At 46.2% G+C, this 14,325-nt stretch overlaps 1 protein-coding gene across 4 annotated transcripts in view; it reads right to left on the bottom strand.

Annotated features, from left to right (window-relative positions):
* Positions 1–14,325, bottom strand: part of tbc1d30 (TBC1 domain family, member 30) — a 112,140-nt gene that overhangs the window by 52,052 nt on the left and 45,763 nt on the right. For 2 of the 4 annotated variants that reach the window (XM_072485170.1, XM_072485169.1), the window contains exons 3-5: positions 11,005–11,066; positions 6,228–6,293; positions 687–812 (exon numbers count right to left, since the gene is read on the bottom strand). In XM_072485170.1, coding sequence (XP_072341271.1) covers positions 687–812; positions 6,228–6,293; positions 11,005–11,066 — 254 coding nt within the window. Of the gene's footprint in view, positions 1–686; positions 813–6,227; positions 6,294–11,004; positions 11,067–12,626; positions 13,138–14,325 lie in introns of those variants that run through there. The other 2 variants (XM_072485172.1, XM_072485171.1) reach the window with 2 other exon arrangements.

Raw genomic sequence — 14,325 nt, 5'->3', positions numbered from 1 at the left:
GGTCATGGTTAAAATGCCAACATTAATTCAATGACATAACAGAGTTATCAAAATAAGAAAACAACTCCCTTACTCGCTGCTCAAACCTTCAGCACTTCCAGCTTTATACTGAAAATACTCCCATTCCCCCACTTTTCTTCACTCTTGTGTGTATTGAGATAGGGCTAATTAGGAATCTTAGAGTAAAGAATTCTCTTGCTGTCCTTCATTCTCCACTTCTACAGCCAGATCTACCAGCCACTCAAGAATGAAGTAAAACTGTTTTGAAGGTAGTGGGCAATGTTAATTCATAAAAGAGAACAATTAGAAAACAATGTGCATTCGATTTCTTTCACAAAACGGATGGGGAGTGAGAGGAGGAATTGCTCAGTGAATCATTCCAAAACCTTCAAAAAACATTCCAAATAAATCCAAAGTTTCCAGTTTCTCACAGTCACAAGCGTTAAATCAATAGACACAATACCAATAAATGTCTTAATGTACACATCCATCATTATAAATGTTCAAATTATCTTGCGTGAAGGATATAAGTTCGACTTCAAAATTGGAAAACGTATCAAGAAAATTGTCAAAAACAAAACGTTTTAAAGTCAATATATTCCCAGTCCCCCTAGATATACAGTATATCCACATGTCAATTACTGCTGCGCATGCATATGTATGCACAGGGTTAGATTTGGCATTACCTTCACTATTTGAATGCCCATAGAATCATCATCAGGGTTGCTCCTATCATTAAAAGCAAAACGCATAGTCTTCTCCCAGTCAATTGAGATGCTGTGCAAGTACTGATCTGCTAGAGTCAGCCAAACCTGAAGGGGAATAGATACTACAATAAATAATACAGCTCATTAAAATTCAAGAAGCTTTAACAGATACACTAGAACTATCAGGATCTGAGCAGCTAAACTTTTTGTGTCAGAGATGAAAGCAAAGAGCGCCCTTGTTTTAATGCTCAGCTCCTTGAGCTTTCAGAAAAATGCAATAGTTAGCAAAATTTGGAAATAAATTTGATATTTAAATTTGTATCCATCATGATCACTCAGTTGTATAAAGTTTATTTTAATGAAAGTACAGCAATGTTGCGTTATATCAAAACGAATATGTCCTGTAAATAGGCCACAATTGATTTCAGTGTCAATGTGGTCTGCCTTTTTCACCCTTTGCTTCATAAAGTCTCATTAGATCAATGTAGTTGGCAACATGATGAAAGGAATGTGTTAACCTTATGAAGGGACAACTTATGTTTATATATTACATGTAATATAGACAAGCAACCACAGAAGCTTAGTCAGAAATTATTACCAAGCCAAAGCAGGAGATATTAGGAGGTGTGACTATTCTAATTAAAACATTTTATATTTATAGGGTGGCACAGTGCGCAGTGGTTAGCACTGCTGCCTCACGGCGCCGAGGACCCGGGTTCGATCCGGACCCCGGGTCACTGTCCATGTGGAGTTTGCACATCCTTCCCATGTCTGCGTGGGTCTCACCCCCACAATCAAAAAATGTACAAGGTAGGTGGATTTGCCACGCTAATTGCCCCTTAATCGAAAAAAACATTTTACATTTACAAAAGGCTTAACTGGTATGAAAATACAACAATCAGTAAATATTCACTTGTTCATAAAATTTGGTGACTGCTGACCACATTGCTGTGAAATGGCCTAAACTATGAAAGCTTTGTATTTGGTAAATTGTATCCTTTCCAATCATTTAATTTAAATTTAAAACATCACTGGACTGATTACTTTTTGCTCCATACAATTGCACTATTTCCAGATGTGTAATGCATTCCGCATTTATAAAGTGCATTGCAATGATTTTAAATTCTTGTTCCCGAGTGGAACTAGGTTGCGTACTGAATTAATCATTCTGCTGTGTCACAGCACATTTAATGGCAACTGATAGTATTTAAATAACCAAGTTAGTTCTGGACAATAAATGTTTCGGCCAAAATTATTCTGAACAGAGCACAGTTAGAGTAAATTCAAAAGATACAAAAGTGCTTTAAACGCTGAAAATCTGGAAATGCAATTAACATTTAAGCACTAAATTCTCTTTGCACATCATGGCTCAGAGTAACAATGAGTAATTTACATGTGAAGTCATTCGGGGCAACACTGACTTCCAAGATGGTGCTTAAACCAGTATAAAGATGGTGATAACTACCACTGTTGTTAACCAGTCCTGTACTTAATGTCCTACTATAGCTACTCATGAAGATTCAGAAAGATCTCCTTCAGCACTGTAACCCACTGCTTTTGAATGAGATTTTTGCTGTTGCTCTATGAGTTTTTCACACTCGGTGACATATTGTTGCTTTATAGTAACACTTGGATGAAGTAATCTCCTTAAATTTCAATGGTGATGATATTGTGTATGGCAATAGAAAAATAAGCTAGAGATAAGTAAAATAGTCCACATTTAAAATTAGCATGTCACTTCTGGTGGCAGCTTTGAGTTGAACGGTCACACGAAAGGCAGCTTTCATCTAAGAATCTCGACTACGGCCTTTTAACCCCAACAAATAGGCACCAAAATTACCTATAACCACCCCCCTTCCGGTTTAACCTCCCATCGGCCGCACTGCCAAGCAGGATGGGAAGGAACCAGCCCCCCAGCCGAAAAGCCAGTAGAGACGAAGGGAGGGATACCTCAGCCTGGGAGCAGGGAACTGTACGTGGAGGTACAGAATCGGTGAGGGCCAACCCCACACAGCTCCCAGTGCAGACCCAGGCGCTGATGGACAAATTGACCAGCTTCATCACCCCTGAGCTCCAGAGACACAGGGAGGAGATGAGAAGAGACTTCCTGGTAGCCTTTAAGACGGCAGTGGAAGCCGCGGCCGCCCCCATGAAGGAGGCAATGGACAATATGGAGCAGTGGTTGAGGTCCAGGAGATGACAGCTAGGGACCTCAAAAAAAGCCACCAGGGACCAAGGGCACCGGATTGCGGCAATTGAGGCCGAGGTTGCGAGCCTTGTCAGAACTCAGAAAGGGCTGAAGGACAAAATCGACGACCAGGAGAACAGATCGCGTTGGCAGAAGCTGAGAATTGTGGAAGTTGCCGGAAGGAATGGAGGGGAGAAACTATAAGAATACATAGCAGCGATGCTCGGGAAGCTGGTCGGCGAGGAGGGCTTCACCAAACCCCCGGAGGAAGACCATGCCCATAGGTCACTTCAGCAGCAGCCCAGGGCTGGGGAACCACTGCAGGCGATAACCGTGTGGCTCCACAGGTATCAAGACAAAGAGCGGATCCTGAGGTGCAGCAAGGGCAACAAGTGGGAAGGATATTCCATCCACTTGTACCAGGACATTGGTGCAGACCTGGCCAAGCGCTGGACAGAATTCAACAGTGCCAAATCCGCACTCTACCAAGGTGGGGTGCAGTTTGGTATGCTCCACCCTGCCAAATTATGGGTCACATGTCAGGATAAAGAGCATTACTTTGACAGCCCAGAGGAAGCCAACAAATCTGTACAGAAAAATGGATTAGGCAAACAACGATAGAGAGCAGAGGCCAGAACACAGACTGTAAGAGGTTGAGAGGGGCAGGAATGAACACAAATAGAGGCACGGAGAGAGCGGGGATGGGGGTGGGGGGGATGAGGTAGTCAGGGGGGTTATATAGGGGAAACCGACTGTTAGGGGAGCCGCTACACTAGAGAGCAGGCTGGTGTACGGGAGTAGAGAGGAGGAGACAGCGGTACACCTCTCGGGGGAGGGGGTGGGTAGAATCTGGCGAAGGGGAAGGGAAAAACAGAGCTTCAGGGGAAACAAAGGGCGAACAAAGAGGTGGTCGGGCAAGTCAGAGAAGGGGGTAAAGCCAAGGAGAGGCTAGAAGGGGGGAGCAAAAGGATAGTGGGGTATCAGAGGGGAAACAGGGGGAAGGGAGGAGGGAGGGTAGAGCGCTGGTTGCAACGTGTCAGACGTGGCAGACGGTGAAAACGAGAAAATAGTCGGCGGTCATCTTGAATAGCCCATGAACAAGGGCAGACCCAGACGATCAAAATGAACGTACGGCCTAGGTTCCTCTTCATATTCTGATCACTTCTGATCTTCATTCCAAAGTCCTTCTTCATCAGGGTTGTTAAGTTAATCATGGCCTTCATTTGGGGGTCAAGAGTCCCTAGGATTCGCAACACCATCTGATAGAGAGGGCGACAAGTGGGAGGCCTGATCCTACCAAACCTCCAATTCTACCACTGGGCGGCCAACGTGGAGTGGCTGAGGGGTGGCGAAAGGAACTGGAGGCAGACTGAGTCCTAATGGAGGAGGCCTCCTGCACAGGGATGTTTCTCTGAGCACTGGCCACCAGTCCATTCCCCACCATACACATACTCCAGGGGTCCGGTGGTAGTGGTCACACTAAGGATATGGAACCAGTTCAAGCTTGGCGCGATGTCTATAAAGGCCCCCATATGCAACAGCCATGTTTACACCGGCAAGGGTAGGCACCATATTTGGGACATGGCGGGAGGACAGAGGGGCACTGTCATGTACATGGGCGATAGACTGCTGACCCTGGGATAACTCTCGGAGAGGCTCAGCTGCGTGATTTCCTCCACGAGGAGAAAGAAAACGTTCCCCAGAGATCCGGACACACATTTCTGGACACAATGGTAGGGCTGGACTGGTAGGGGATGACAAATGCGGCAACATCTACGGGTGACTCATGGAAAAGGTCAGGACCCCACTGAACGAGACCAGGCAGAAATGGGAGGAGGACCTGGACATGCAGATAGGGGGAGGACTCTGGATCGAGGCGCAGCACGGAATCAACTCCTCCTGCGTTGGGCTAAGCCTGGTGCAGCTCAAGGTGGTGCACAGAGCGCACCTTACTAAGCCACACATAAGCGGGTTCTTCCCGGAGGTGGAAGATAAGTGCAAGCGGTGTCAGGGGGTCCCGGCCGACCACACCCACATGTTCTGGTCCTGCCCCAGACTCAGGGAGTTCTGAACGGACTTTTTCAAGGCCATGTCCAAGGTGGTGGGGTCGAGATGGAGCTGTGTCTGTCTGTGGTGGTCTTCGGGGTGTCAGAGCATCCAGAGCTCAGAAGAGGGAAGGGGGCGGACGCCCTGGCCTTCGCCTCACTAATCGACAGGCCGAGACCTCTGTTGGGCTGGAAGTCAGCAGCACCACCCAGGGCTTTGGAATGACTCTCAAATTTGGCCGAGTTCCTGCAACTAGAAAAAATAAAATTCTCGATAAGGGGATCCGAAGAGAGATTCCACGACACATGGAAGAAGTTCAGAAACCTTGTATTAGACCAGTTTGCAACCAGTAACAAACTAGGGGGAGGGGGGGGGGGTGACCTGTGGTTCATGTGGATTATTATTGTTGTATCTGTATTGTTCTGCAAAGTTTGGACATTAAGTGCAAAATGCCAATAAAAATATTTTTCAAAACGAAATGAGCATGTCAATTTTTAAAATCATTTTTATTCTTTAGTTGGAACATAATGTGAATACAATATATAACAAGATATGGGCAGCACGGTAGCATTGTGGATAGCACAATTGCGTCACAGCTCCAGGGTCCCAGTTTCGATTCCAGCTTGGGTCACTGTCTGTGCGGAGTCTGTACATCCTCCCCCTGTGTGCGTGGGTTCCCTCCGGGTGCTCCGGTTTCCTCCCACACTCCAAAGATGTGCAGGTTAGGTGGATTGGCCATGATAAATTGCCCCTAGTGTCCAAAATTGCCCTTAGTGTTGGGTGGGGTTACTGGGTTATGGGGATCAGGTGGAGGTGTTGACCTTGGGTAGGGTGCTCTTTCCAAGAGCCGGTGCAGTCTAGATGGGCCGAATGGCCTCCTTCTTGCTGTAAATTCTATGTTAAAAATATCCTACAGGACATCTTTTATAGTCCACTCAGCACTGAGATTTCATCCATAAATACATTAGTCATCATTTATAAATTGTGGAATAAAACCTCATCAAGCCTTTGTAATATATATCTTCGCAAGTCACAAATTACAAAAGAACTTTCGATCAAATCTGAAGGATATTTGCGAGAGATTATTGCTCATTGTAATTCTATCTAAAGTAACTCTGATATTTGTAATCTTAGTCAATTTTAATAGTCTTTTACCCAGCTTATGTAAATTCCTTTGTGATATGCAGCTTTGAAAGAGAATTGACCATGTGTAAATAGTTTTGGTAGTAACAGAAACAGATGTAAAGAGCACCCAGACACAGCCTCCACAATTGAGAATGATTTACCCTTTTCCTCCAATCCTTTGGAATTCCCGTTGGTAACCGAGCAACGGCTTTCAGAGCATCATACCACTAAAAACAAAGAATAAGTATGAATTAATTCTCCAAAAATGTCTTCAGGGAAGTTTCATATTATAATTTTCAGCAACTATTATCTATGAAGTAAAATCAAATTATTTGACTAATTTGTCTCCCCCCCCCCCCCCCCCCCACCGTGCTTCAGAAGGTAGCCATTTATTCTGGTGTTTTTTTTAAACTCACTTGTGCGATGTGGGCATCGCAGGTTAATCCAGCATTTATTGCCCAACGCTAACTGCCCTTCAGAAGATGGTGGTGAGTTGCCTGCTTGAACCGCTGCAGTCCCTAAGGTGTAAGTACATCCACAGTGTTGTTAGAGAGGGAGTTCCAGGTTTTAGCCCCAACAACATGAAGGAACGGCGATATATTTCCAAGTCAGGATGGTGAGTGGCTTGGAGGGGAGCCTCCAGGTAGTGGGGTTCCCAGGTATCTGCTGCTCTTGTCCTTCTAGATGGTAAAGTAGTTGTGGGTTTGGAAGGTACTGTCTAAGGAACCTTGGTGAATTACTGCAATGCATCTTGTAGATGACACACACGGCTGTCACAGTTCGTCGATGCTGGAGAGTTTGAATGTTTGTGTAAGGGGGAGCAATCAAGCAGGCTGCTTTGTCCTGGACTGTGTCAAGATTCTGGAGTGTTGTTGGAGCTGCACTCATCCAGGCAAGTGGAGAGTCTTCCATCACACTCCTGACTTGTGCCTTGTAGATGGTGGACAGGCTTTGGGGGTCAGGAAGTGAGTTATTCACCATAGGATTCCTAGCATTTGACCTGCCCTGGAAGCCACAGTATTAATATGGTTAGTCCAGTTCAGTTTCTGATCAATGGTAACCCCCAAGATGTTCGATTGTGGGGAATTCAGCAACGCTAATGCCATTGAATGTCAAGGGGGCGATGGTTAGATCCTCTCTTGTAGGAGATGGTCATTGCCTGGCATTGTGTGGTGTGAATGTAACTTGCTACTTGTCAGACCAAGCCTGGATATTGTCCAGGTCTTGTAGCATTTGGGTATGGACTGCTTCATTATCTGTGGAGTTGCAAATGGTGCTGAACATTGTGCAGTCATCTGAGAACGACCCCACTTTTGACCTTATGATGGAAGGGAGGTCATTCATGAAGTAGCAGAAGATGGTTGGGCCGAGGACACTATCCCGAGGAACTCCGGTAATGATGTCCTGGAGTTGAGATGATTGACCTCCAACCACCACAACCATCTTCCTTTGTGTCAGGTATGACTCCAACCAGCGCAGAGTTTTCCCCCTGATTCCCATTGACTCTAGTTTAGCCAAGGCTCCTTGATGCCATATTCAGTCAAATGCTGCGTTGATGTCAAGGGCAGTCACTCCCACCTCACCTCTGGCATTCAACTCTTTCATCCATGTTTGAACCAAAGCTGTAATGAGGTCAGGAGTGTAAATTATAATCATGCATGCCGTTAGCCCTGCAATGTTTGCTGAAGTTGTCATTTTTCAGGTGTGAATCTAAACAGTGAATGCTTACAAACTATTTGACCATGTGAGCATCATAGCGAAACACTCTCTGGTCCCAGTGAATGTGCACTTTTCTATCTGGAGATGATTGGGCTGTCCACAGACTCTGCCTGGTTTTTGGTCCATGGACAATGATGGCAACTGCAGCACTCCCACTGCTGGTCTAGGAGATTATTAGAGAATTCAAAATAGACTGAACATTGAGCTTTCCTGGTGTCTTGGCTCAGCCAGCACATGGTGTAGCACTTTTACCTCATCCGACATTGGGCAACATTTTATTGAAGAAGGCTAATTTTCAACTCGAAAATTGAAATGACATTTAAAAAACAGCAACACTCCCATATAATTCATATTTATTTGGTGGCTCTATCAGAAGAAGCTCTTTTGGTAACCATCTGGAATTTCAAAGTTGTGGAATTTAGAACACCCAAGCTGCACAGGTTGGGCAGGATTTTATGGCATACTGTGGTTCCAGCCAAACACCCCTCAACCTCCCCCCCAATAACCCCAACCCACTCTAACCCTGGCCAGCTAATGTTTGTGGCGGTGGTTTGGGGTGAGCCCATCCAGGTAAAGGTTAGCCGTTAATAGACTGCAGAAAGGACTTCAGCCCCACAGGGATAGGAGGGCCTGCCTCAGAGGGTTACTGAGCAACACTGGGAGTGGTGGTCATTGCTGGTACTGCATTTGAGGCTTGAACTGCACAGCATTGTGACTTTCTCAATGTTTGGAGGATGGTGAGGGGGTTGTGGCGCTGAAGTTTGAGAGGCCTTGGGGGAAGCGAACCAGGGGTCCCTCCAATAGATCCAGGGGCTCCCTGAAGAGAGATCCACCTGCCCTCCAACAGCCCATTTAGCACACTGGGCTATCGCTGGCTTTTAAAGCAGGCCAAGGCAGGCCAGCAGAGCGGTTCAATTCCTGTACCAGCCTCCCCGAACAGGCGCCAGAATGTGGCGACTAGGGGCTTTTCACAGTAACTTCATTTGAAGCCTACTTGTGACAATAAGCGATTTTCATTTCATTTTCATTTCATTTCATTTTCATTTCATTCCCATGTGGGGGAGTCTGCGGCAGGCCGTTTGGTGTGGGGCCCGTCTCGTCACTGGTTAAATCCAGGTGCTGACCACTTAAAGGTCTCAGTTGTCCCACTGGTGTCACTGATAAAATTGGAGTGGGCGCTGGGTGAGCAGGTACACAATGGGCAAGTCGCATCTCCCAAGTTCAATCTAGCTGGTTGGGGAGTGTACCATCCAGCTCATTGACTTGATCATTTATCTTATGATTTTCCATTCCATTTTTGCTCTGTTGGGGACATCAATATCAACCCTGTGAATTTAACCAACCGTATATGCTGTGTCTTTCCTGTTGGCGCTTGTAATAATTTTTCAAATTATTTTCTTGACAATGGAAAAATTAAATTAAAACTTATCTCAAGCCATTCCAACTGTTATTTCATGAATACGGAAAAGGTGTTGGATGATTTATATGAAAATCAAACTATGGTTGGGAACTTCCTAATAATACATGGAGCTAAGCATTTAATTATTCTGGTTCAGTCTTAATTGTTCACTGTTCAGCTCTGAGAATGACTTCATATATTCCAGAATAAGAAATAAAGATTGGCATTTCTTTTGTTTAAATAAATTTAGAGTACCCAATTCATTTTTTCCAATTAAGGGGCAAATTTAGCTTGTCCAATCCACCTAGCCTGCACATCTTTGGGTTGTGGGGGCGAAAGCCACGCAAACATGGGGTGAATGTGCAAACTCCACACGGACAGTGACCCAGAGCCGGAATTGAACCTGGGACGTTGGTGCCGTGAGATAGCAGTGCTAACCTCTGCGTCACCGTGCTGCCCCAAGATTGGCATTTCTATAGTGTCTCTCATGACCACCGGACATCTCAAAAGTGGTTACCAGCCAGTGAAGTAGTTTTTGATGAGTAGTCAGTGCTTCAATGTAGAAAACACCGCAGCCAATGTGTGCACAGCAAGCTCCCACAAACAACAATGTGATAATGACCAGATAATTTATTTGTGTGATGTTGATCAGGGAAGAAATATTGGTCAGGGCAAGTGGGTAAACTCCCCGTTCTTCTTTGAAAATGTGCCCTGTGATCTTTTACCTGAGACAGCAGGTGGGTTCTCAGTTTTGATGCCTCTTCTGAAAGACAGCACTTGGTGCTCAAGTTCTGGACTGGAACTTGAACTCAGAACCTTCGGACTCAGAAGCAAGAGTGCTACTGAAGTTAGAGCATAGATAATATCAAAACAACAATGGCACTGTCATCTGGTTCAGGCCTGTTTGATGCCAGCCTGTGACATAACTGTAAAATACTGATACTAAATCAGTATCTGCAGCATAGATTCTCCTCCAAACCACACAACACCCTGACTTTGAAATATATGGTTATTCTTTCACTGTCACGGAGTTAAAATCCTGGAACTCCCCTCCCTAACAGCCTTGTGGATGTACCTGCACCACATGGACTGAAGTGGTTCAAGAAGGCAGCTCACCATCACCTTCTTAAGGGTAATTAGAGATGGGAAATAAATGCTGTCCTAGCCAACGATGCCCACATCATTGCATGGATTTAAAAAATAGGTGCAGTCTGAAAGAGTTAAATAGTCCAATATTACATCAAACAATTTTTAAAAATTAAACATTTTTCATTGTCTGGATATGACGATCACTAGCATTCATTGCACATCCTTAATTGCCTTTGAGTAGGGGTCAGTACACTTTCTGCTTGAACTACTGAAGCATGTGTGGAGAATACCATTGGTTATGGAGTTTCAGGATTTTGAATTCACGTTGATGAGGAAATGGTTTATATATGTCCAGTTTAGCATGGTGCGGGGTTGGAGAGGATATCTGCAGCCCTTGCCTTCTAGTTGGTGGAGCTCACAGATTTGGAAGGTGCTGCCAAAGAAGCCATCGTGACTTTGCTGCAGCACATTTGCCAGCAAGTCAGTCATATCCATTTATGTGGCTGCTCCACCCAACCTGGTGGCTGCCCAGGTCTCCCTGCACAGCAGCATGACCTGCCTCATCATCTGCAGAATAGCCAGTAGACTGTTGACCTTTTGATGGAGGAATTGAAGATAATGAAGACTGGGAATTTTTCCACCTGGGCCTCCTGCAGTAAAGTCCTGTGATTAAGATGACTAGGCCCCCAACAACGTAAACAGGAATTTGAAAATTGTTCAAAATGACTTACCTGCTGAAATCCATGCTTGCTTACTGATGGTTGGATTGTAAATTTCAGTTTTGTATCAACTCCTGAAAGGGGACAAAGGACAATGTTAATGCGAAAAATGGATTAAATGTACAAACAGCCAAAGCATGTCCAGCTCTTGCATGGAAAAAAAACTGGCAAATTTGTTTCACACAATAGCTTGTCAGTTAAACTATGGGACCGTTTGCCCTGCTGTAACCCTGCATCATTAAAAGACACCAACAACGACCAATTATTGTCATCCCAACAGTATTTATTCGGTATTCTCGTAATGCAGCACGCCACCTGGCAGAGTAACAAAAGACAGGGCTTGTACACCATCGCGGTGCTGACTTGATATAGGGGGAAGGAACTAACTGCCTTCAGCTCGCCTGCGTTTTACACTCACAGGCTGGGACCAGAGGAGGTGCCGTGACCCACAGACCGGTCCCCCCCGCCATTGCGCTGTCCACAGATCCGCGGTGCTGAACATGCTGGAGGCCAGCATGAAATCACTGCTGTTTCAGCGAGGTTGATGTTTGTGGCGGATCCTTGTCATTACGGAAGGCCAATTGTGATCCCCCCCCCCCCCCCCCCCCCCGCCCCCATCACATTATCCAGAGCTCCTGTGTTCAGGGCTGGAAGCTGGGCAGGGGGAGGGAGGGGGGTTATTTGTGTGTTGCTGATAGCGTGTGTGTCGCCAGAACCTCCCTTTTGCGAGCAAACCATCTGTCCAACATCAGCACCATGCACACACATACCCCATCCCCACACACACAGACCCACACACACACAGAATCTCCACCCCAGGCCCCCCCCAACCCACACACCGATACACACAGGCCCACACACCAGACCCCCACACACAACCATACACACACAGACCCACACGCACACAGACCTCCTCCCACACACAGACCCAAACACACACACACAGACCCCCACACAGACAAACACAGTCATACACAGACCCCCCCCCACACACACACACAGACCCCTCATGCACGCACACACACACAGACCCCCCACACAGACCAACACACGCACAGACACGCACACACAACACCGTCACACACACAGACCCCCCCCCCAAACACACACACACAGACCCACACACGCAGACCCTCATGCACGCACAGACACACACACAGACACAGCGTTATCCCAGCTCCCTCCACACCTGCTTCCATTCCACCCCGCTTCATTCCTCCCCCTCCCCATGCCTGCGGAGGCTTCCTTTGGGCGGCTGTGTTTCCGCCAAGACCTTACTCCTGAAACCTAATCGGCTCAAACCTACTGCACACCCCCTGGGCTGACATTGTTAATACACAAACTGCAATTCCCCATCTCAACCAGTAATCCCTTTGATCTCGATAATGGGGGGGGGATCTGTAAATCTGCTGATTGCAGCTATTCGTTCTCCTTATACCAAATGTAAAAGGCTGATTCTATTTTTTAAACCTTAATAACAGATTGCTCGCAGGCCAAGTACAGTTTTGATTATCATACCCATGACACACCTACACTGCGCCTGTTAAGATTTACAACACGTCGGACGGTAGGGCATTTAAATCCCCTTTTAAAAAGTCCTGGTTTGATTGTTTTTTTTTAAACAGAGGCTTCACCTGGTTCGAGTGTGCAGAGCAGCCGGGGGGCAGTCCTAGCGATGCAGCTCCTCTTCCTCAGCACATTGCTGATGATGTTGGTCATACCGGTGGTGTTTTGCCTTTTCAGGCATTTGCCAGCGCGTTTGCCTGAAGACAGGGAGTGTTTACCCTTTTTCATTGCGAATCCTGGTCCAAAGGCAACCGACCACGAAATCTTTATTCCCCAGAAAGGGATGTGCGTCGACTGCTCTCGCTAGACGCTGGGTCCCATTCAATGATCATTCCAGGGGTATTTTTTTTGTTGTAATAGGTGTATACAGGAGGGGCTGTGCATCTACACGTCAATCAAAGGCAGCCCCTGTCCGTGGTCCGTGGAAGATTGTTGTGAATTGACCCCTGTGAGCGTCTCCCTTTGTCCAGAGAGAGATTGAACTGCAGAGCAGCATTGCTGACTCCGGCTCTGATTCACTGCAGTCTCTGTAACCGCCCACCTTCACACAGCATCAGCCCATGGGGATCATTGACTGACAAAACCCAGCCACACCTTCCTGGCTGCCGGTCCGTGCAAAAAACACGCCGGGGGTGGAAATGAAAAGAGACACTCCGAGACAAAGAGAGACCACAAGCCGCAGTCAAATCTCACGCAGTTTGGGAGCTGCCCCACTCTGGTGTCCAGATCATCGGTGTCTGAGCGAGACCGGCAAAACATTTTAAAACAAAAACCTCCTTTGGGAATACGTGTTACACACAAATGTAGGAACAATCGGCATTTTAAAACGAGTACTGCTCCCAAGAAATGAAATGATTTCCCTGATCGCTGAATTTAACGGTGATTTTAAGGGAATTATCCCGCCTGAATTGAGTTTCCTGAACAGTTCCTGTAAGAGTCTCAATCCTGATCACTTGACCTCTCCCAACAGTGACAATGGCTCATTTTACTTCCTGCCACCGCTTTGGAAAAGGTGAGCAATTAGAATTGCAAAATCTGTGCATAACAGTCTTATCTCTGTTTCTGCAACCCAGCTGAAAATCTCTTAAATGCTGCTTTATGATGGCAACAGATTTTTTTGATGCAGAGTGCCTGTCTGAACAGGTCTTCCAAATACATTTTGCACTCAACAAAGCCGTTTCCATTTGCTCACCATCCCACTTGTATTGGGTTGGATTGCAACAGTCAGGAGCTCGAGTAGGATATGGTCCTGTCCACTTAGTGTTGGTTTCAGGGTCAGAGTGGGGTAGTCTGTGGTATAAACATCTGGGCGTGCCGGTCCAAGTTCCCTAAAAGTGGCAACACAAGTGGCCAAGGTGATGAAGAAGGCATTTGGCATGCTTGCCTTCATCAGCCGGGGCATTGAGTACAAGAGTTGAGAAATCATGTTGCAGCTATATAGAACCTTGGTTAGGCCGCATTTGGAGTATTGAGTGCAGTTCTGGTCACCACATTATCAGAAGGACGTGGAAACTTTGGAGAAGGTGCAAAGATGGTTCACCAGGATGTTGCCTGGTCACAAGGGTGTTGGCTATGAGGAGAGGTTGAATAAACTAGGATTGTTTTCGCGGGAAAGATGGAGGCTGAGGGGAGATCTGATAGAGGTCTACATAATTATGAGAGGCATAGACAGGGTGGATAGTCAGAAGCTTTTTCCAGTGGTGGAAGTGTCAATTACAAGGGGGCACAGGTTCAAGGTGAGAGGGGGAAAGTTTAATGGAGGTGTGT

This window comes from Scyliorhinus torazame, chromosome 19, assembly GCF_047496885.1.
Source record: "Scyliorhinus torazame isolate Kashiwa2021f chromosome 19, sScyTor2.1, whole genome shotgun sequence".
Lineage (NCBI taxonomy): Eukaryota > Metazoa > Chordata > Chondrichthyes > Carcharhiniformes > Scyliorhinidae > Scyliorhinus > Scyliorhinus torazame.
Note: the sequence above shows the minus strand (reverse complement) of the source record. Positions and strands in the feature narration are given on the sequence as shown.